Consider the following 20906-nt stretch of genomic DNA (forward strand, 5'->3'; position numbering starts at 1 on the left):
GCACCACATGGTGGCTCACAACCATCCGTAATGGGATCTGATGCCTGCTTTTGGTATGTCTGAGGACAGCTACAGTGTACTCATATGTTTGAAATAAAATAAATATATTAAAAATAAAATAAATCTTAAAAAAATTTTCAAGCTGAAGGTCCGACATTGGTATCACACACTAGAACTAGAGCAGCCAGGGCTACATTGTGAGACCCTTGGGCTCAAAAAATAAAGAAAAAAAAAAAAGATTCAGATTGAGAGCTGGTGAAATGTCTGTGTACAAAGCTGCCTGTCACCAAACCTACCTCCAGTTTGAGCCTCAGGTCCTCAATGGTGGAAAGAGAGCACCATCTACTTCAAATTGTCCCTCTGACCTCCTCACATAATAATAATAATAATAATAATAATAATAATAAATCAGCCAGTCTGGGAATGAAAGCAATACCATGGTACAAAGAACTCTAGAAGAAAGCGTTGTATGGTGCCACACACCTATGAGCCAGCACCCAAGCGGCAGAAACAGAAGCACTGTGGGAAGTTTGAGACCGGCCTGCACAGCTATTTCAGAGGTAAAGGGTTCACAAGTCTCATCACATTTCAGTGTGTGATGGCAGTGTTCACGGTAAATGGGAGGCCGGCAGAGAGGTCTTAGGCTTAGTCACTGTGTGGTTTTCCTGCTGTGCTTTCTAGTTCCTGATACCAAGTAGCTTGATGAAGGTCAACACCTTTAAAGAACAGGAACAACTCTGGGGATGCATCTAATTCTTTTCTTCTATGTACTTTTAAATCTTGTGTGTGTGTTGTATATGCACTTGTGTTGGGGTGTGCAGAGGGTGTAGGTAACCCATTGTAGCACTCTTGCCATATTTTGAGGCAGAGGTTTTAAATTTTTTTTTTTTTTTTTTGAGACAGGGTTACTCTATGTAGCCCTGGCTGTCCTGGAATTCCCACTGAAGACCAAGCTGGCCTGGAACTCCTATTTGCCTGCCCTGATCTCCTTAAGCGCAGGGATCAAAAATATGTGCTACCGTGTCCAGCTCGGTATTATTCTATTTTTATTTATGAATGTTTGTGTGTCTAGACATTTGTGTGAGGTGCCATGTAGGACAAAGGAGGGTGCTAGAACTGAACTGGTGGGCAGTTGTACTAGGGCTGGGAATAAAATTCTATAAACCCTCTAAGCCCTGAGCCATCTCTCTAGTTCCTTCTCTTTTCTTCCTCTATTTTTAACTTTTTTTTTTTTTAATAGTCCTGACTCCTCAGCTCTAGACAAGAAGCATAATGATGTGGTGAGGGGTGACGCCTCAGGTGACCACAATGGGGGAAAAAACAGGAAGGCAGCATGCCAAGGCCTCAGTCAAGCAAGTCTCACGGGAACCCTGGGCTCCATGGCCTCATCAATATTACTTCACCTGAATCGGTTGCAGCTTCAAGGTGGCCTCCCACTACCCAGCTCAGGGCCACCTTATTCAGAAAACATTGCCATTTTTCAATGCACAGTGCTAGACATGCTAAACGGGTGGCAGGGCTGGCTACTGAGCAATGGCAGACTTTGTTTTGTGCTAGGGATTGAGCCCGGGACCTCACATAGGAGGCAAACACAGTCACTGAGTCCCAGTTGACTTCCAATGCCAGCAGTCCCCAGTCTTGCAATCACTGGCACAGCCAAAGGCAGGGCAGAGACCATGAGGTCAAGTCTGTGACGCAACCACAGCTTCTGGCTTACACTAGGATGTGAACTCTGGCCTTCAGGAAATGGACAAACATCCCATTAACAAGGACTACAAAACAAACCTCAGCAAACTTTTATTTCTATTACTGTTCACAAGGTCCAAGAGTTCTGCACTTTAACACTGGATGCCCTTTCCCGCCCACCCAGGGGACACTGTCGGCGTCATCATGTCCCCTCTAGAACTTTCCCCCATGCTGGGGCCCCCTCCTCTCTTGCTCACCTTCAGGGAGAGCTTTCAAGCCTGGAGGGGGTACTAGTTGCTTCCCGTGCCCGCACGGGCGTGAAATGTGGCACACTGGCCAGGCTCCTGTTCTGCCTGGCCCAATGGAGGAGAGTTGGGAATAGCAGCAGGGTGTCCTTGATTTTCTCAGGCACCTCTGGACTGGTCTGAGAAGAGGCACCTCTGCTGCTGATGGAAGGGGAAGGACAGTCAGAATTCACAGTTGTTTGCTATGCAAAGTGCTTGTCAGTCCTGGCTGCTTCTGCCAAGTAATCCATTTAAATCCAGGAGAGGGGGGACAGATGGGACACTGGGATGGGGGTGGTGTCCCTTGGAAGGCAGCCAGGAAAGGCTGACTGTAGAATAAGGGTCCCCGGAGGCCTCCAAGGTCTTGCGAGAAAAATCAGTCTGCTGTTGATGGTTTGACCAGAGAGCCCAGAGGAAAGCGTCAAACGTTGAGAAACTTAAACCAATCTCTCAGTCGGCAACTGTGAGGTCCAAGAAGTGTAGCCATGTGGCCAAGAGAAAGAGAACCTTGGTATATGCATCTTACCGGGTGGGCCCTGGGGACACCTAAGAAAGGCTTTTTTTTTCTTTTTTTCTTTTTTTGGCAAGCATTCTTGGCAGAACCCAAGGGATGAGAAGGATGGGCTAGCAGCCTCTGCATGGCAACACGACCTAGAAGAACAGTGTCTACTCCCTCCTAGGCTGACTCTGGCTCCATGGTGAGGTCAAGAGACCAGACCTCGGCCTCAAGACCCAAATACGGAGTTCACCAGCAACCCCTCCTGACTCTTCAGACAGCAGAGAGACCACCATGGACTCTGACTCTCCAGAGACAGGCTGTTCTTTGGATATGTTTGGCCCCTCTCCCAGGCCCCACAAAACCAGGCACGGGAGAAAAGGGTGTGAGGGCAAAGGAGACAAAAGGACTGAATCAATATTCAGGTAACCAAAGAACAGGCTGCCCAACAGAACAGGCTGGGGGAACTGGGCACACAGGCCAGCTGTGAGTCCAACTTTCACATTGATGGGTGGAAGGCGGGTGTGTGTGTGTGTGTGTGTGTGTGTGTGTGTGTGTGTGTGTGTGTGTGATGAAACTGGTAAATGAAGAATGAGGGAAGGCAAGCTTCCTGGAGTGCTAGTCCCTGGAGGTCCTTGCTCCTCTCCCACATGGGCAGCCAGGGGCATCCCAGCCCAAGAAGGCATCACTCAGGTACCTGGGTCCAGCCTGCTGGCTCGTACGCCTGACCTTAGCTCTGTAGCCTTCATCTGCTTTTAGGAGCAAGGAAAGAAAAGGGGATGTGGCCCTTGGGCTTTCCTAATCTTCCAGCTCTAGGGACAGAGATGAGACCCCAACATCAGTGCGAAGATCCTGTTCAGTCCAGTGAGGAAAAAAAGGTGTGGCTCGCCTGGCGGGGGGCTGTGCACAGCCACATGCATGTCCATCCCTAGCACTTGGTGGATAGACATGAGACGGAAAGAGTCCTGGATCTGTCTCCAGACACAGAGGTCCTTGCACAGAGGACAGTGGCCCAGGGTCAGCTGCTCCAGGTGCTGTTCCTGCGTGCGGGGTAGTCAGGTCATGTAGCGGGTGATGGCACGGAGGGCATAGAGCAGGGCTGCTTGCATGCGGGCTTCGAGGAGCAGCAAGTTCACGTGAACCTGGGGAACAGAAAGAACAAGGCTTGCTGATAACTGACCTCCCAGTCTACTGGTTCCCTGCCACTCACTTCACCCACGCCTGCCACCAAGATGCCCTGACCTCTGCTAAGACAGCGCAATCTGGTGCAGTGACTAATGTTTTACCTCACAAGTCTGAAAGCAGAGCCACCAGCTAACTGGCTCTAGAGCTGGATCAAATGTTTCCATACATAGTCTCATTGTGTCTTCCCAACTTTGAAATGCAGGCAGTGTCCCTTGTCATTAGAAAGGGGAGATGCTCAAAGGTAACTTGCCCAAAGTCATACTGCTCCTACATAAGGATTAAGATCCACACCTATGGCCAGGTGGTGGTGATGGCTCATACCTTTGTATTAGCACCCAAGAGACAGAGACAGGCAGATTTCTGTGAGTTCGAGACCAGCCTGGTATACACAGTGAGTTTCAGGACAGTTTAGGCTACACAGGAAGTCTCCAAACAAACAAAATCTGCATCTATGCCCACCTAACTTATGGAAAACAGGTACCTGAGTGCCCAGTTTAAATGAAGTCTGAACTTACACAGCAGAATAGAATTTAACCAAGGATAACAGGCTGAGGTGTCACACCTGGCAGGGCAGACCCACAGTGTGACCCTCACTGGGACCTACTCTCTGACTCTTCTACAGCCCCTCCGGAGTCCATGTCGCCATTACCTTCTCTGAGTGGCGGAAGTGCCTCCAAAAGAGGTTGTACATTCTGCGGGTTGTCTTCTCAGGGTAGCAGGCCACCGTCTTGATATAGATTTTGAGGTTCCTTTCCAGGAGCTGGTTTACCTCCCCATAATCATAATCATCATATCTGATGGATAGACAGACCGACAGCATTACTCATGGTCTGCTCCCAGAAGCAGCTCAGCTCCCCTACCCCCACCCGACAGAAGGAGGAACAGAGTGGCCAGAAAAGCGAGAAGGTAGGAAGCCACGAGAGGCCTGGTTCCTCTTAGAAAAACAGCTGACATCATAGGTAACCAGGCTCTTAGAGGAACACTCTATGTAACTCAACCATCAGGCGCTACTGATCTCTGACTGTCCGCCAGTCATGAACCCAAAAAAGCATACACAATATTCGGTGTTCATCAACTTAACTTTCCTGAGATCCAAAGAAGGCAGTTGCCCTCAACAGCAGAGAGTGGCTTTCAAATGCAGCTCTCCCATCCTTACTGCCCTATGGTAAGGACAGGAAGGTCAGTGAGGACTAATCGTGGAGAATGAAGCAGGTGAGGGCAAAAGCAGACAGTGCTAATGCTACAGACGCACCAATCAAGGCCTAGAGAAGGCAATTAACTCCTTTCAAAATCCAAAGCAAGCAAGTTGGCAGTGAGTCTAGAAGCCACTTGTCTCTCCCTCCCTAGTCTAGTTTATACGTGTTTGTGGAAAAAAGGCAGGAAGGGAAACACCTGCTAATAATAAAATTAGGTGCTCTCCTGAAGAGTGCTGGTGGGTTTTTATTGCTGTTGTTTGGAGCGTCCTGTAGCCCAACTGTTGTTAAATAGTCACAAATGGCTGTGAACTCCTGATATTCCTGTCTCAGCCTTACTAGTGCTGGGATTACAGGTATACACAAAAATAAGTCAATAGAAAGGAAGGAAGGAAGGAAGGAAGGAAGGAAGGAAGGAAGGAAGGAAGGAAGAAGGGAAGGAGGAAGAAATGCAAAAACCAACAGAAAGAAAAAGTCAGGAGCCAGGTCACCTGCAATCCCAGATTAAAAAGACAGACTACTGTGAGTTCAAGGTCTACTTGGGCTACCATGAGACCACATCTCGAAAACAAACAAACAAACAAAGTTCCCTCTATATCTCTTAGATAAATCACATTATTTTGGGCATTGATCTATAAGACCTCCCGTTGTCCTCGGTTAAATTCTGTCCCACTGTGTGTGGAAGAGCGGTCAGTGAAACAGGGTTTGTAAGAGTAAAAACTGCTGACAGTGGTGGCCAAAGAGGCAGAGGAGCCAACAGAACCTCTGAGACAGACTCCTAGGCAGTGGGAAGAGAGTAGGAGGTAGGGAAGCGGGGAGAAAGGAACAAAAGGAAAATCAAACCAACCCCAAAACAAACCTAAATACCCAACAATACATCACTCTAAAAAAGGCCTTCCTCAAAAACCAGTCAGTGGACAGGCGAGATGGCTCAATGGTTAAAGGAGCTTGCTGTCAAGACTGATGACCCAAGTTTGATCCCTGGGCTCCAAATGGTGGAAGGAGAGAACCAACTCTAGTAAGTTTCCTTCTTACACACATGTATGTGTGCACAAACACACATACAAAGAAATAAAATACAAATAATTGTTTTGAAATCAGGAAAGGATTTAACAAGATAAAATTTAACTCACAATACTATTCTGTATACATGACCAGTGTCTACATGCCTGGGTCTGGTGTATAATTTTCATGAGCTACATAATAGGTTATGAATGGAAATATCATTATTTAAAGTACTCTGCTGTGTATATCTGTGCTGTTCTTATTTATTGTGAGAAAAGAGACACTATTGGACGTTTACCCTTGACTCTTTGCAACATGCACATGTTCTTGCATGTATTTGCATAGAGGAGTGTGAATACACACACAAAAACATGAAATCATAAGCTAGACTACTTTGTTTGGTGGAGTAGGTCTGTAAGCCCAGCAGCTGAGGCAGAAGGATTGTCACAAGTTCAAGGTTTGCCTGAACCATGCATGTTCTGGGCTAGTTGAGGTTACAGACTGAGACCCTATTCCAAAACATCAAAGTAAAAAAACGACATAAAACAGCACAAAATGAAATAAAACAGAGGGTGCTTGTCTAGAACGCACAGTCTAGTTATCTCTGGGAGAGCATAAAGAGTCTTGTTTGCCAAGTCTGAACAGGCTTTAATCCTGCGAAGACATAAACGTGGCTTGAAAATTTATCACAGCCAAGAAGAGTAGAAGAACTAAAAAGGACAGTGAGCCCAGGGGACCTGGGCTTGGGGGACACATGCTCACCTGATGCCGAAGACGCAGTGGATGTAGTTCCAGATGGCCCTGCGGAGCATGGAGGTGTCCACACCACTGTGCATGGCAATGGTGTTATAGGTGAGGCTGTAGGCTACCTGAAACTTCTCATCCAGCAGCTGCCCTCCCTCGGGGTAGAGCCGCTGGATCAGCGAGTAGCCATGGTCTTCCCAGGTATAATCCTGAGGAGTGGGGAAGCGGTCAGTGAGCAAGACTGTGGGAGGCCAAGGCTGGCCAGAGATCTGTCTTTGGACATCTAGGCTTCACACCTTATCTCCGCATCGCACACCCTCCCCGAGCCACACATCTCATACACGGCTTGTGCTGACCTGAGAGACCAACCTTGTGTGATGACCTCCCAACCCGAAATAGGGACCTTCCAGGTTTCCACTGCCCCCAGGGGATTTTGAGGGGAGACGGTCTCCCAACTTAGAACCACTATGTAAATCTGAAAACACTGAACAACACCTGGGCACGGAAGGTTGGGGGGGCCTGAGTCCCTCGACGAGTGAAGTCTTCATATCCAAACGTGGGGTCCTCTACAAAGCATAGGATGTCTGGATGCGGAGAAGGCTCCAGGATATCCGCTGAGGGTCACATCAGAAAGAGGGGACAGTGAGGCTGAGCATAGCACAGCAGGCTCCTTATCATCAGGGAGGTGGGGTTTGGGGTCCAGAGAGCCCCTCCCCACACTGAGTGGGAGGGTGTTAGCTAGAGCTACCCCTGGGAAGGAGGTGACTCCTACCCAAGTACCCAGGAAGCAAGCCCCCCACCCCCACCCCCATAACAGTAACGTCAGTTTTATGGAATGGCTTAGCCTGGGAAAGGAGCTTGGCTCCATCTACCTCACACAAGCCCTGAAGGGCTAAACAGACCAGGATTCAAAGGCAGGTCTGAACACAAGGCCCATGCTCAGAACCTCTTAGAAGAAGGCAAAGGTGTGTGGAGGTATGTGCTCCCATCAGAAGTGTAATGAGAGAGGCAGCCTTTAGCACTGGCGCCTGTGATTCTGTACCTGAGGGCGTCACCAGCAGGCTTTCTGACTTCTCCAGCTCAAAACGGTTCTCCATTTCCTCCTGGGAAGCCCCCTCATCCCGCAGCAGGCTCTCCTGAAGCTGCCTCATACGTTCCATCAGAGCTTCTATGTCACGGGCAGCTTCAAAGCCCTGTAGGAAGGACCCCAGTAATTACCATCTACTCCCTCATGGCTGTCTTCCACATTCCAGGCCCTTCCCGAGTGATCAGAAAGAAGGAGGGTAGTTTCTGAGCCAGCCACCCTGCTGGGCAGCTCACATAGCTAGCCTGTGAATCTACCCTCATGATGTAGACCAGTGGCCTTACAGAGCTTTGTCTGCCTCTGCCTCCAGAGTGCTGGGATTATGGCAGTTTCTGTTGTTTGGCTTTTAGTGCTGTTGCTGACTGATCTTAAGGGCGCCAACAGGCTGGGGGAGCAATTTACCACTGAGCTACATCAAAGCCCAAATTTTGCATAGTCAACTCTACAAAAAAAAAAAAAAAAAAAAAAAAAAAAAAAGTTAGATATAAGTTTGAGACTTGCCTGGGCCACAGAGTAATAGCCTGTCTTAAAATGACAAAGTAAACTGAAAAACATCCACAAACAACAAAAAGCAGCTTATATAATGGCGTGTGCCTGCCAGAACCACTCGACTCCACAGTAAGTTCCAGGCCATCCCAGGTTTATCCCAACATACTGACAAAAAACCCAGCTGACTTCAATCCTAAGAGGCTATACAGTGCACTTAGGTGAAGCACCTGTGGCTTACAACCCACTGTAGCTCTAAGTCTTTATCCCCAAGTAACAGATAAAGAAACTGAGTTTGACAGACAAGCAAGTATGCTGGGCTCTCTCACTATGAAGAGTCGGGGAAGCAGGCAGTGGTTTCTATTCTCCCACACCAAGACCCAAGACCACAGCTTACCCCTGAGCTGTTCAATGGGTCCCCACTTGGGGGGCTGCCTTGCTCACTGGGTGGTGAGGGTGCCTGTGAGGCAGGGCTGCTCTCAGCATCTCCCTCTGGAAGTATTCCACAGCCAAACACAAAGGAGGCCAGGCAGTGGCAGTGTGTAAGCAGGACCAGTGCTTGGATGAGTTCAGCCAGGGACCAACTGTGCTCGCCAGTCTTCAGCAAGGCCTGGAACGCAGGGAGAGATGAAACAAACCCACTTAAACAGGTCTGTGGTCGCCCAGCCCACAGACTTCCTCAGGGTTCCCAATTCTCTCCGTTGAGCATACCTGGATGTGCTCCTTGGTGATGAGCCATGGCCGATGAGCCAGCAGTTTGTTGATCTCGCTGAGCTTTCGGAGCTTTTCAGGAGCACGGTGGAGGCCCAGCAGCCACTCAGGGTCACCGCCAGTCTGCAGGAACTCAGTCATGTGGGAACCCACTAGGTAAGAACACTGGTGGCGGGCAGCAGCCTGTGGGGATGGGGTCAATGAGCCTGAGTTACCTTCCTTCTGTGTCCCATTTTAGAAAGACCCCCCAACCTTGGGATCTAAGAGGCAGAAAAATCTATGTTCTAATTTCAGCTCTGCTAGCAGCTTGCTGATCAGCTGATCCCTTTGCACCTCAGTTTCCCCATTTGCAAAGTATACACCTAAAGACGCCTCTCTTCAAATCCTAAAATTCTATGAGGTGAAGCTAGATACTTATTCAACTCGGGGTGGGGAAGGGGGTGTCCTCAAAAAAATCTGAAGCTAGACCCACCATTTGGTCACCCTTGTGAGGAACAAGCCCAGACAGACTTACCATGATGGCAATGTAGTGGCGCCAGGAGCTGGCCAGGGGCCCATCCGTATGCAGCAGCAGGTAGTGCAGGCGCCAAAAGCTGCTAAGGTAGTCGGGGTGTAGACCCATCACCACCGCCAGGTTGTCCACTCGCCCTGAAGACATCAGAGCTTCGAGCCCCAGGTGCTGCTCCAGGCTCTCAGCTCCTTCCCGAAGGATCTGCCAGGCAAAGGGGAGCGCATGGGTTCTCTCCTGCCCCGCCCCATATGGACCAACCTCTTCTCTACTGCATGTCGAGCGCTATCCAAGTACTTGATATTATACTTTATATAATACTTCATGTCAACTCAGTTCTCAAAACAGATAGGGAATTACAGTTCAATTTTCCTAATATTTATTTTGTAATGAAAACATTTTTTTTTTCTCCATTGCTAAGGATCAGACCTAGGGCCTCACAGCTAGACAAATACCCTACCATCGAGCTTCCTCTGACCTTTCCCCTTATTTTATTTTCCTTGTTTTCCTCTTCCTTTCTTTGAGACAGGGCTTCTCTGTGTAGCCCTGGCTATCTTGGAACCCACTCTGTAGAGCAGGCTGGCCTAGAACTCACAGAGATCCACCTGCCTCTGCCTCCTGAGTGCTAGGACTAAAGACGTGTGCCACCACCGCCAGCTTCCTTCTTCCTTTTATGCAGACTTAGGCAAAGAAATTAAGAACGGTTGGTGGGACGGAGGAGTGCAGCTCAGTGGTGCAATGAATGAATAGTACGCATGAGGCCAGGAAGAACTGAGTGCATAGTTTCTCTTGTCTTCCTAGAATTTCTATTCTAATATGGCAAATGTAGACAGCTACAGAGGAAGTCTGGAAAGAAGAGTTCACATGTCTTGAATGTCTTTTCACATAGAGCTTTTTAACTTTATTGACTTTTTTTGAATACAGGGTCCCATCTGGTTCAGGCTGGCCTCAAACTTCTGATTCTCTTGCCTCTGCCTCCCAAGTGGTTAGGCACCACCATGACCAGCTTATGTGGAGCTAAGGGTCTAGCCCAGGGCTCTGCAGATGGCAGTTCAGCACTCTTAACATCTGCAGTGGGCTATACCACAGCCCCTCTTGCAGCTTTTCTTCCTCCTCTTATTTCTTATTCATTTCACTCATTTACCTGTTTGTTTATTTGTTGTGGATCCAGGTACCAAATCCAGGGCCTTGTGCATGGGAAGCAAGTGTGCTGACCCTGAGCTATATCCCCAGCCCTGATTCATTCATCTAAGAGATAGCCACGATACCCAATTATGAATCTCCTCGAGTGTCTGAACTTGTCCCGTGAGGTGAATACTATTATTTTCTTCCATTAATAGATGAAGAAACCAGGTCTGCTTGAAACCACAGATCTGATAAATGACAGAAACAGAACTCTAATCTAGATGAACTCCAGGACCTCTTGTTTCTTTCCTTTCTTTTCCTTTTTAATAAAAGACAAATTATTTATAAGCAGAAAAATTAAAATACCAGAATATAACGAGAGGTTAAAAATGGGATGCATGCTGAAATCCCAGTGGGTTTGCTCCTCTTACAAAGGAGATACACGCTCTGGTTTGGGAGCCTCGGGTCTGGCCATGTCTCGCTATCATTTCATCTGTCTGAACCCTTTCCTTGGCAGAAAATGAGGTTGAACAGCCCAGCTTCAAGAGATTAAAGAAATCAAATAAATCAGGGAAAGAAGAGAACCTGAGCTTCCTGTTTCCAAGCCCTTTCCTCCTTGGGACTGAAGACTCCTAACTGCCCCCACCTCAGACTCACCTCCTCCGCTGGGATGAAGGCACTGGGCCCTCGCGGGCCTCGCCGAGCCTGGCCCTCACGATGCTCCTGCAGGGAAGCACATGGTGGTTGGTTATTTGGCAGAAGGGAGGACAAGGGAGGGCGGAAGGACTTGCTTTGAACTCTCTAGCCCCCTTCTCCACCCTTAAATGACACTGTTTCTAAACTATCTTCTTGGTATAGCCCGAATGGGGGAGCCAGGGGGACACTTAGGCCCATTTGGTGCATAGCAAACGGGCAAGAGAAAGAAAGCTCAAGGCTGACTAGCTCAGGAATTCAGCCAGGATCCAGAAATCGAGCAGGGCTGGATGGGAGGGGCCCACGGAAGGAAATAACAGCTTTCGGTTGCCGGTCCCCAGAAGGCCAATGTCTTTGTAGTCCCAGAAGACTTGTATAGTAGAAAGAATTCTTTATAGAGGGCAGAGACACGGTTTAGTGGGTAAATGTGAAGACCTAAATTCAACCCCTGGGCACTCACATGGTAGAAAGTGACCAGACTCCTACTAGTTGTCCTTTGACCTCCAACACACAAACTGTGATTTATGAACACGTGCATTTCTAAAAACAAGAGATTAGGCCAGAAGTGGTGGCACAGTCCTTTAGTCCCAGAACTCAGGAGGCAGAGGCAGGTGGATCTCTGTGAGTTCAAGGCACCCTGGTCTACAGAATGAGTTCTAGGACAGGTAGGGCTATTCAGTGAGACACTACCTGGGGCTGAGGGGAATACTCTTTTTAAAGAACCCTTTATAGTCCAAAGCCAGTTTCCACCCTCCGTGCCTCGGAAGCTTCAATCCCTCTCAAATGGTCATTTTTCTTTCTTTTTGTCTTTTCTTCAATGCTGAGGATGAACCTAGGCAGCCGGCCTGGCGTGCTGAGAACATTCCACACCAAGCCGCACCCCTCAAGGACTTGCAAACAGTCGTTTGTTTATCCTTCTCTCAACAGCTTCTGGGCTATCTCTGCTCTCAGCCTCACCAACTGTTCCTGCCTGCACTACCCTGCCCTCTCCTAACCAACGGCTTCCCAGCATCCACCCTGCAACCCAATTCTCCCAAGTATGAATCTGATCCTTAAAACCCACCTTCCCTTACCGAAGCCTTCCAGATAAATGAGTGGTCAAGCCCCACCCTCTCTGGGACTTTTGAGTTCTCCAAGGTCTACTACTGTCAGGCCTTTATGCATGACCCCATAACTCCTGGTTCTTTTACTTCCGCAAACACTAAGGGCCTCTTTTAAGTTGCTTTGTTCCCACACCACATTTTGTGGAGAACAGGGCCGGATTATTCTGTGAATAAAATCAGAAAGCGGAGTGGTGTGGGGGTTTGGGGGGGGCACTCAAAGGAGGCCAGGGGTGGAAGCTATTCTGACTTCAGCTTCTTTGAGCTAGAGCTATGTATTCAATGAAGCTACCTCTGCTCCTTGTTATGAGGTCTGGGAGAACATTCTATTTATTCACCTAGTTTCTGAATGTTGGTGTGGGGCTCTCCCGGCCTTCAGTCTTGACATGATTGATCCAAATAACAGTTCTGCCTTCACTATAAAAGACTGTCCTGGAGCCCTTTCTCCTGATAAGATCCAGACTTAGGACATCAGATGTTTAAGGACTTAACACTATACCTGAGACTCTGTCTGTCTGTCTAGACCAGGCTGGCCTTGTAGATCAGCCTGCCTCTGCCTCTTGAGTGCTCCGCCACCACAAGGCTACTCTTTTTTTCTTTTTCTTTTTAAAAGTGGCTGAAACTGTGTCATCACTGTCACCCTAAAGGGCCCTTGTGGCACACCTTTAATTCTACCACTTAGGAGGCAGAGGCAGACAAATTACTGAGTCAAGGCCAGCCTGGTCTACAGAATGAGTTCCAGGACAGCCAGGACTACACAGAGAAACCCAGTCTCAAAACACACACACACACACACACACACACACACACAAAACCAACAACAAAGTCCCCTGAAGGAGAGGTGACCTCTAGGAGCCTATAAGATAACAAGAGGAAAAACTAAAGAGCCTAGAGGCCTAGGTACACATACTGGGTTTGATGCTAATTTGCTGTGTGGTCTGAAAGAAGTTACTTGGGCTTTCTGTGTCTGATTCCTGAGGGCAGAAGGGGCTAGGCTGGTTCCTTCCAACCACTACTTTCTCCCCCAGTCCCTCTCCTTGACACAGGGTTTCACTATGTAGCCCTGGCTGTCCTTGAACTCAGAGTTCCCCTGACTGTACCTCCTGAGTGTTGGGATTAAAAGCAGGCTCCACCAACCACCCTTGAACTCCCTTTACAGCTTCCCCCACCCCCTCACTGGAGAAAATAATCAACAGCTCTGTCTGGGAGATAAGAGCTGCTAAGTCCACAGACTGGGCCTCCCTCTCTCTAAAGGACCCGAGGGCAGATATTAAAAGCACAGTGGAACCAGGCCAGGCACCTGTAATACCAGCACAGGGAGGCTGAGGCAAAAGGATTAAAAATCAGGAGTTTGAAGCCAGCCTGGGCTACGTAGTGAGATGTTGCCTCAAAACAAACAAAACCACTGGGGGGGGGGGGTTGAATATGCAAATATTAAAATTCTCAGACAAAGAATTAAAATTAAAAAGAGAAAAAGAAAACCACAACCATGGCAGCTCAAGCAGGGAACGAAGGGCCCCTAGATGTGTGGGGGAGGGGACAGGGAACAGCCTAGGGATCCTGTGAGCCAAGAGCCAGCAAAGAAAGAAAAAACAATACTCCTAGGTTCTAGACCCACCGGTATTTCCCAGCAAAATAAATAAAATGATAATGTAGAGTACAATTAAAGATAGGAGCTTGGAGAGCTGAGGCCATAGCTCTTTTGTAGAGTGTTGCCAGTAGAAGACACTGAACTCTTAGCTCAAGTAATCACAGCTCAGCGAGAGTGAACACTCATTGTGAGTGTGAGCTCGAGAATGCACACACACACACACACACACACACACACACACACACAATCTTTTTGATAGTTCCACCAGTCAGCTCTCCTGGAATCAAAGGACTTTTGCCGGGAGAATTTAACAGACTAGGCCACAGTTTACCTCAGCATCTCTACTAGGGAGGACACTTAATAAAAGCCCCCATTCATTAACTTCATTGTTATTTTAAACAAGAGCTTCTCTGCCCTAGCAGCCATCAGCATCCTTTGGTGAAGTTTTTTTTTTTTTTTTTTTTTTTTTTTTAATTACTGAAACCAAAGTGCCACCTCCAGCAAGCCGCACAAAGAGGAAGTGGGGGGTGGGGAGGGCGCTATTGGTACGGGTTATTTACTGACCACTTAGGTACAGAGCCGCAGAGTGCTTCCCAGGTAGAATCAGGATTAATCTGTCTATCTTACGGTTGTTTTTTCCTGATGATTGTATCACAGGTCCAATGAATAAAACAGCACAAAGTCAAAGCCCCAGTCAGCCTTTGTATAATTTTAGGTACCGGAGAGAAAGCAGGCAAAAGATGAACAGGCTTTCCAATCAGAGGAGAGGGATATGACGGAACCGAGGAATGGGGGGAGGGGGGAATGAATGGTATTTTAGTTTAAGAAGACAGGAAAAGCTACTAGGGAGGTGGGTGACCTTTGAGTTGGTTGGGAAGGCAGTGGAGGAGCCTGTGAAGATAGAGGGACCAGTGTTCAGTCACAGGGGATTGGAGAGTCCTGGATCCAAGTCTAGGATTGTAATTCACAACTCAAGTGCTCCCCTAACCTTCTGGGCAAGCCCATGGGAGGAGGAGCTAGATCTCACTGGCAAGAGGTGACATCAATAGACCAGCCCTCCTCCCATTCCCTGGGACAGACAGTAAATGAGTTATAATATGAGTAGGTCTATGCACAGGTGTATGTAAGCACAGTCTAAAGATTCACAGCCAAGAAGTAAGGTTCTGAGGCATCCCTGTCACTTCTGGTCACTCAGCTAGAAAGCAAGTAAGACAGGTGAATACATACCAGGTTCCTCCAAACATGGAAGCCATTCCCCATTCTCAACAACCAAGGCTTATGAACCCACACCCAGGGTTTGCCAAGAATAAGAAGTCTCATCTCTGCTCACAGCCTTAAGAATTCAGAAAGCCCTTCACAACACCTTCCATGGGGACTCTAGCCTTGAATGCTTTTCCTAACACTGGGTCCAGTTTCCGGTCCTTATTCCTGTGTCTAATACACTAGGACCAATAGAACTTCAGGGGTTGGAGTGATGGTTTAGTGGCAAAGGCCATTTGCTCCTCTTGCTTGCACCCATGTGGCTCACTCCAGCTCCAGAGGATGGATCTAACTTCTCCTGGCCTCTGTGGGCACCTGCACACACGTGCACATATCCACAAACACATAATTAAAATCAAATTAACTCTTATAACTTTCTATATATGGGGAACTTCTCCATATCTGCACTGTCTAACACTCATGGTGGTCCAGAGCTTCGAGCTTGAAATGTGTCTACAGCAAGGAAAGTCGAGTTTTTGCTTAACTAAACTTGAATTTGGAGTAACTAGTTAGTTTTCTAAGATGAAGTGTCATTATGTAGCCCAGTCTGGATTGAAACTTTCACTCTCCCCTCTGCCTCAGCACCCAACTAGTTCTAAGTTTTTTTCTGTTGTTTTGGAGGGGAGGACTCAATTGGTAGCACAGGAACTCATCCCCAAACCTCGAACTTATGACACGACTCCTAATTTAGTCTCCTTCATGCTGATTCCTGATGTGTGTTATCGATGCCTAGAGTTACCCATTCTAAATTCAGTCAGGCATGGCTAGGGCTGGCCGTCAAGTTGAGGAGCATGGGTTCAGCCCACCAGATGAAGGCATGGTTCCAACACAGGAGGCAGAAACAGGGAAAGCCAGACTGGGCAAGTCACCTGCTCCTGTCCAATAAAGGAAAGAAGCAGCAGTGTCTAGTCCTCCATTTCCAACTGAAGAAGCATTTGACAGCAGCGACAGTCAAGTCGGACAGCCCTCTGGGAGAGCTCTCTAGGTCTCCAGGGCATCGGAAAGGGACTAATGGCCTTGAAGCCTGGTGCCTGGCAACTCATTCAAGGGCTTTCTACACTAACTTTTCTGTTAAACCCAGGGGCTCCCATCCTATTTGCAGCTAAACCACATCTGTTTGAAGGTTCTAGGGAGCCAATTAAATGTCTAAAAATTAAGCATCCACTAAGAAGTGTCTGATGTGTAATTTGAACCCAAACTGAGCCCTCTTCACTCTTCTATAAGAACCTGTGGAAACCGCACCACACCCAGCGCAGACTGACTTCCCAGAGTGCTGTTCACCAGCTGCGCTGCTCCCTCTGAGCAGCCCCGTTTTTTTTTTGCTCTTGTTCTCTGGAGTCTGCCAGCCCCAGGATTCTCCTCCAGACATCGCCTAACTCATACTGTCAGCTGGGAAGGCCTGCCCACTACCTGTCAGCTGGACCCAGATAAACAGTCTGGGTTTACACCTGAGGAGAAGACAAACAAGCAAGCCCCAGAAGTCCAGCCAGCCTTGAGGGGGCAGGCCAGCAGAATGGCAGACAGTTTGGACCGGGCCCCAGGCTAAAGTGCTTTATATATTTAATCTCACAGGCACCTTAATTCCTCTCAACCGCCCAGAGAGAAACAGAACTTGTTGTCCCCTCTTTAAAGGCAAGTGACCAAAGCTCAGAGTGGACCCCTTCTGGCCTGGCACAAGTCATGTGGGTTTCAAAGCCTCAACAGACAACAAGGGGCAGTTAACCATTTAGTTGCAAAGAACAGTGAGCCCTGCAGGCTGTTACTAACTAGTCCTAAAAACAGGCAGAAAGAAAGGCCTAGCTTATGAAACTAGCTTACAGTGAAGAAGGGACTAGAAGCAGTATTCAAAGGGACTCATCTGGTGGAGAAAGAGAAGCTTTTCTGAGGAAGTGACGTTTGGGGAAGTTATTCTAGAATCCAACATAGCTTTGGAAACATACCACCCCAAGACAAGAGCCAGAGCCTTCTAACTTTCTGGAGACTGGCATATCTGAAGGCTTTGACTCTCTGAAATAAGGTCTGAAACAGTTTCCGGGGACTACCTGTCTGGTCCTGGAGTCTTGAGGGCACCCTATCTTCCTTCTCAAAGCTTCACCTAAAGCGTCACTTCAAGGTCATCTTTTCCCGAGGGAGTAGAAGATGTAGAAATGCTGCAAACATGATCAGCTTTCCTCAATACCGAGAAGTGATTTTCTTAAGTCCAGTGTGTGGAGGACACCTGTAATCCCAACACTCAGGAGGCTGAGGCAGAAAGACAGTCATAAGGTCAAGGCCAGACTGAACTAGGGACCCTGTCTCAAAGCGGGTGGGGCTTTCTCTAAAGCGTCTACCCAAGATCTACCCAAGATCTACCCAGACCACCTGAGGTTTTCTTCCCTACAGAGCCGGTGGGGAGAGAGCTAGGCTGTCTCTCCTCCCACAGTAGAGAACAGACTCAAGAAGTCCCTTGAGAGGCACTGGGGGTGGGGAGAGATGCCCGCTAAGTCAGTCTTCCAGAAGCTAGCTGGAAGCTAGCGTTTTAAATACAAGGACAGTTCCCACCAATAAACAGGTCTCAGGCATTCTGCTTTGAGCATTTACTTGTATTTTAAGTTAATTTGTCCAACAATCTCTTAGAGATACTATCAACATACCCTATAAGAGACTGCAATCAAAATCGATCGCTTGCCTGTGACAACTCAAACGAGAGAGGGGAGGGTGGGCCCCGGAATCCAGCCCTCACCTACCTCAAAGCTCCGGTGCTCTCTTACAAAAAACGTTGTTCATAAGGGAGACAAAAGTTATCAGCAAAAAGGCAGAATTGGGACATCCTTTCTGCACACTGATTCCTAAACCATATGAAGAAGCGACAGACCGATGGCTGGCGAAACCCCCAGAAATTTCCTCAAGACACGGGCAGATTTTCTTAGGATCATACACCTTAGGACTAACACTCTACCCGTTCCTAGCCTCAGCAATAGACCATCCACACTGCTCTAGGCTTAGAAAATCAAAAAGAAACAGTATCTTCGGCAGTGCCAAGCATTCTCCAAAACCCTAGTCACATACAGGCCAAAGAATGAGGGGCTAGGTGAACAGAAGCCTATCTCTCAGTCCCTTTCAGGCCTCAATTTTCTCATTCATAAAATGGGGCTAAAGTACCGTTTGTATTTGCTGTCTCTGTCAGACAAAACCTATATCATGGCATCCAGAAGTTGCCCCACAAAGAATAGACTACATCCACTGTCGAGGCTGCTGGGAGGGAGACGGGGGCTTTATACTAGCATTATACCTTGCCTCCCTGAGAAGTCCCTCTACGCTCTGAGGAGACAGCAAAACAAACTTTGAAGAACCCAGAACAATTTAATAGGGAGCCGCCTGTCGGGACCAAGGGTTATCGGCTTTCTACCCCAGCTCTCTCTGGTTGCTGCCGCCGAGGATCAGACGGCCAGCCAGACCCATAAAGGACTCGGACCAGTTTCCAGATCGGGGGTGCAGGTGAGGACTAGGGAAGGGGATCGACCTTCGCTGGTCAGTCCCAGGTGGTTTACTCCCTTCGCAGCGCGAAAGGACCAGAAACGGATCCTAGAAAGAGCTCCCAGCCCGCCTGCCCCCACCGAGAGGAAGGGAATCTGCGGAAGGGGGCGGGGAGGAGGAGTGGTCGGGTCCCTCCGGCCGGGATTTGCCTGGACTTGAAGACGCAGGCTCTACCAGAGCACAAACCCAAAGAGCCACGAGAAGGCGTTCCCTCTCATTGGCCAGGAGTCCAAAGGAGCTAAGGAGGGCTCCGCAGCCCCCTCCCTCCCAGGGAGGAGGGAGGAGAGCGAGGGCAGTGGGAGGGAAAGGGAGGGAGAGCGGAGGCTGCAGTTGATGCAACCCTAGTCCTAGCTTACGTGCTCTCAGACCCCGAGCCCGGGGGGCGCACTAGACTTAGTCCGGGTCAGCCCGAAGCTCGGCTGTGGCTGGAAGAGAGCGGCTTCGCCCGGCTGTTCCTTACCTCTTGGGTCCCAGGGCCGGCCACACCGCCCCTGGTGAACGGCAGGTAGCCCTTGATCTCCGCATGGCACTCGGAGTCCGCTACGATCATGGTGTGCACCAGGACCCGGCCGCGGCTCCTCTGCGCTCGGGACACCGGAGGGGGTCTGAGGCGGGCGCGCACAGAAGGCCCGGACTAGGGGTCGCCAGGGAAGCTCGAGATCCCCCGGGGTGTTTCTCTCGGGATGAGGAGAACCGGCGCTACCGCGGTGGACACTCCTTCCAGCCCAGCTTGGAGAACTGCGGCCGGCCTTGGAGGCCTGAGATTGGCCGCAGCGCAGAGGTCTTCACGGCCCGGAGTGCCTCGGAAGTCCGCAGTGGCCAGCGCTGCTCGCGAAGCCGGCGCTTCTCACCATCCCCACCACGGAACTGCCAGCGCTCGCCCGGCTCTGTCAGCCCGCTGCGGTCCCAGGGGGAGGGCGGGGACACAAAAGTCCCACGGCACAGCCAATCAGATGCCTGTTTCCCGGGGAGGCGGAGCCGACACCTCCCTCCGGAGCCAACCGTCCCTCCAATCAGAATCGACAAGCGCCTGGGAACTCTGGGAGCTGTAGTTGGCCTTGCACAGATGCTGCAAACTTTTGCAAGAAGGGGTTAGTCAGATCTCTGGCAATACCAGATGAGAGTGACAGCTCAGGGAGTCATTAGGGCTGCGTGATGAAACGGGACTTCACGGGGCTGGGCCAGACATCCAGGTGTGAAATCCCTTCTGAGTAAGTTCTTCAGCTTTTCCAGTTCCTGGAGGGACTGGTTAGAGAGTTCTAACCACATCCAGTGTTCTAATTATAGATCAAAACCCGCATATTTGAAGGCCAAGAGCCACCACCCTATCCCCCCAGGCTTTGAGAGATCTGCACCTTCAGAAACATTAAACCAAGGAAATCACCTTATTTGTGGAGTCTCTGGAAAGGCCCTCACTGAAATACCCTTGGCAATCTCAAATTTAATCTCAATCCTCTGCTACAATTTTCCGTCATCTGTTCTGCCTTGGGTGCCTTCCCTCCAGTCTTCCACCCTCCAGGCGCTCCTGGAAACTTTGTAACTTAGGTGTTTGGCTTGGTCTATTTCTCACTTCTCTCTCTCTGGCCACTCCTCTCTGACTCCTCTTTTTCCATCCACTCCCTGAATGTGAGTGCTTTGCTAGTTTCTGTTTTTATCCCTCTTTTTTTTCTAGACACTCACCCCATGACTTCCCAGCACTCCCCTCTTCCATCCAGCCCCTCAGCACTTGAAACCCGATTTACCTGTTTATTTCTAGTTTATTTCTAGTAATCTCCTTCACTGCTTTTCTTCAGGCCTCTTCTTTTCAAGTTTCTCTTTATTCTGGTCAAGGAATTCTGGACAGGACTGGAGCTGACTCATCTTCTCAGTTCCCGCTTAAAATAATCTTGAATTTAGGCTTATGATACCAAAGATGATCTTCTAACTTGGTCTAATGCCTTCCATGGGGAAAGGAGTTCACCTGCACTCCTGAGCTCCTTAAAGTCTTGGGCTGGGCCTTTCTCTGTGTTTTAATACTTTCCATGATGTACCTGGTGTTGTTGTTTTCTGTGTATTTGTCTTGCCTGAAAGTTTTTATTATAAACTTTCTGAGGCAGCATCTACATTTAGGCATTTTTTTTTCTTACTACCTTATGCCACCTGGCGTAATGTGCTTATAATAATAATAATAATAATAATAATAATAATAATAATAATAATAACACACACACACACACATACACCTTTGGTCACTGAATAT

General features: G+C 48.8%; 1 protein-coding gene across 1 annotated transcript; it reads right to left on the bottom strand.

The window, feature by feature from the left end:
* Window positions 1-1875: 1875 nt before the first annotated feature.
* Window positions 1876-19512, bottom strand: SESN2 (sestrin 2). Its single transcript, XM_080921874.1, has 10 exons — window positions 19128-19512; window positions 11165-11230; window positions 9389-9586; window positions 8875-9057; window positions 8561-8773; window positions 7636-7786; window positions 7089-7207; window positions 6612-6802; window positions 4301-4445; window positions 1876-3608 (listed from the first exon to the last, which is right to left on the bottom strand). The coding sequence occupies exons 1-10, from the start codon at window positions 19215-19217 to the stop codon at window positions 3522-3524; spliced, it is 1443 nt and encodes a 480-aa protein (XP_080778000.1). The 5' UTR covers window positions 19218-19512; the 3' UTR covers window positions 1876-3521.
* Between the last annotated feature and the right edge of the window lie 1394 nt (window positions 19513-20906).

Source organism: Micromys minutus, assembly GCF_963924665.1.
Source record: "Micromys minutus genome assembly, chromosome: 9".
In the NCBI taxonomy this organism is placed as follows: Eukaryota; Metazoa; Chordata; class Mammalia; order Rodentia; family Muridae; genus Micromys; species Micromys minutus.

What these genes read in the sequence shown, in the direction of transcription:
- SESN2 (XM_080921874.1), bottom strand. Translation starts at nt 19,217, where the DNA reads ATGATCGTAGCGGACTCCGAGTGCCATGCGGAGATCAAGGGCTACCTG. An exon ending in CCTTCATCCCAGCGGAGGAG is followed by an intron (nt 9,587 to 11,164) that starts GTGAGTCTGAGG and finishes TTTGCCTGGCAG; the next exon opens with ATCCTTCGGGAAGGAGCTGA. An exon ending in TCACCAAGGAGCACATCCAG is followed by an intron (nt 8,774 to 8,874) that starts GTATGCTCAACG and finishes CCTGCGTTCCAG; the next exon opens with GCCTTGCTGAAGACTGGCGA.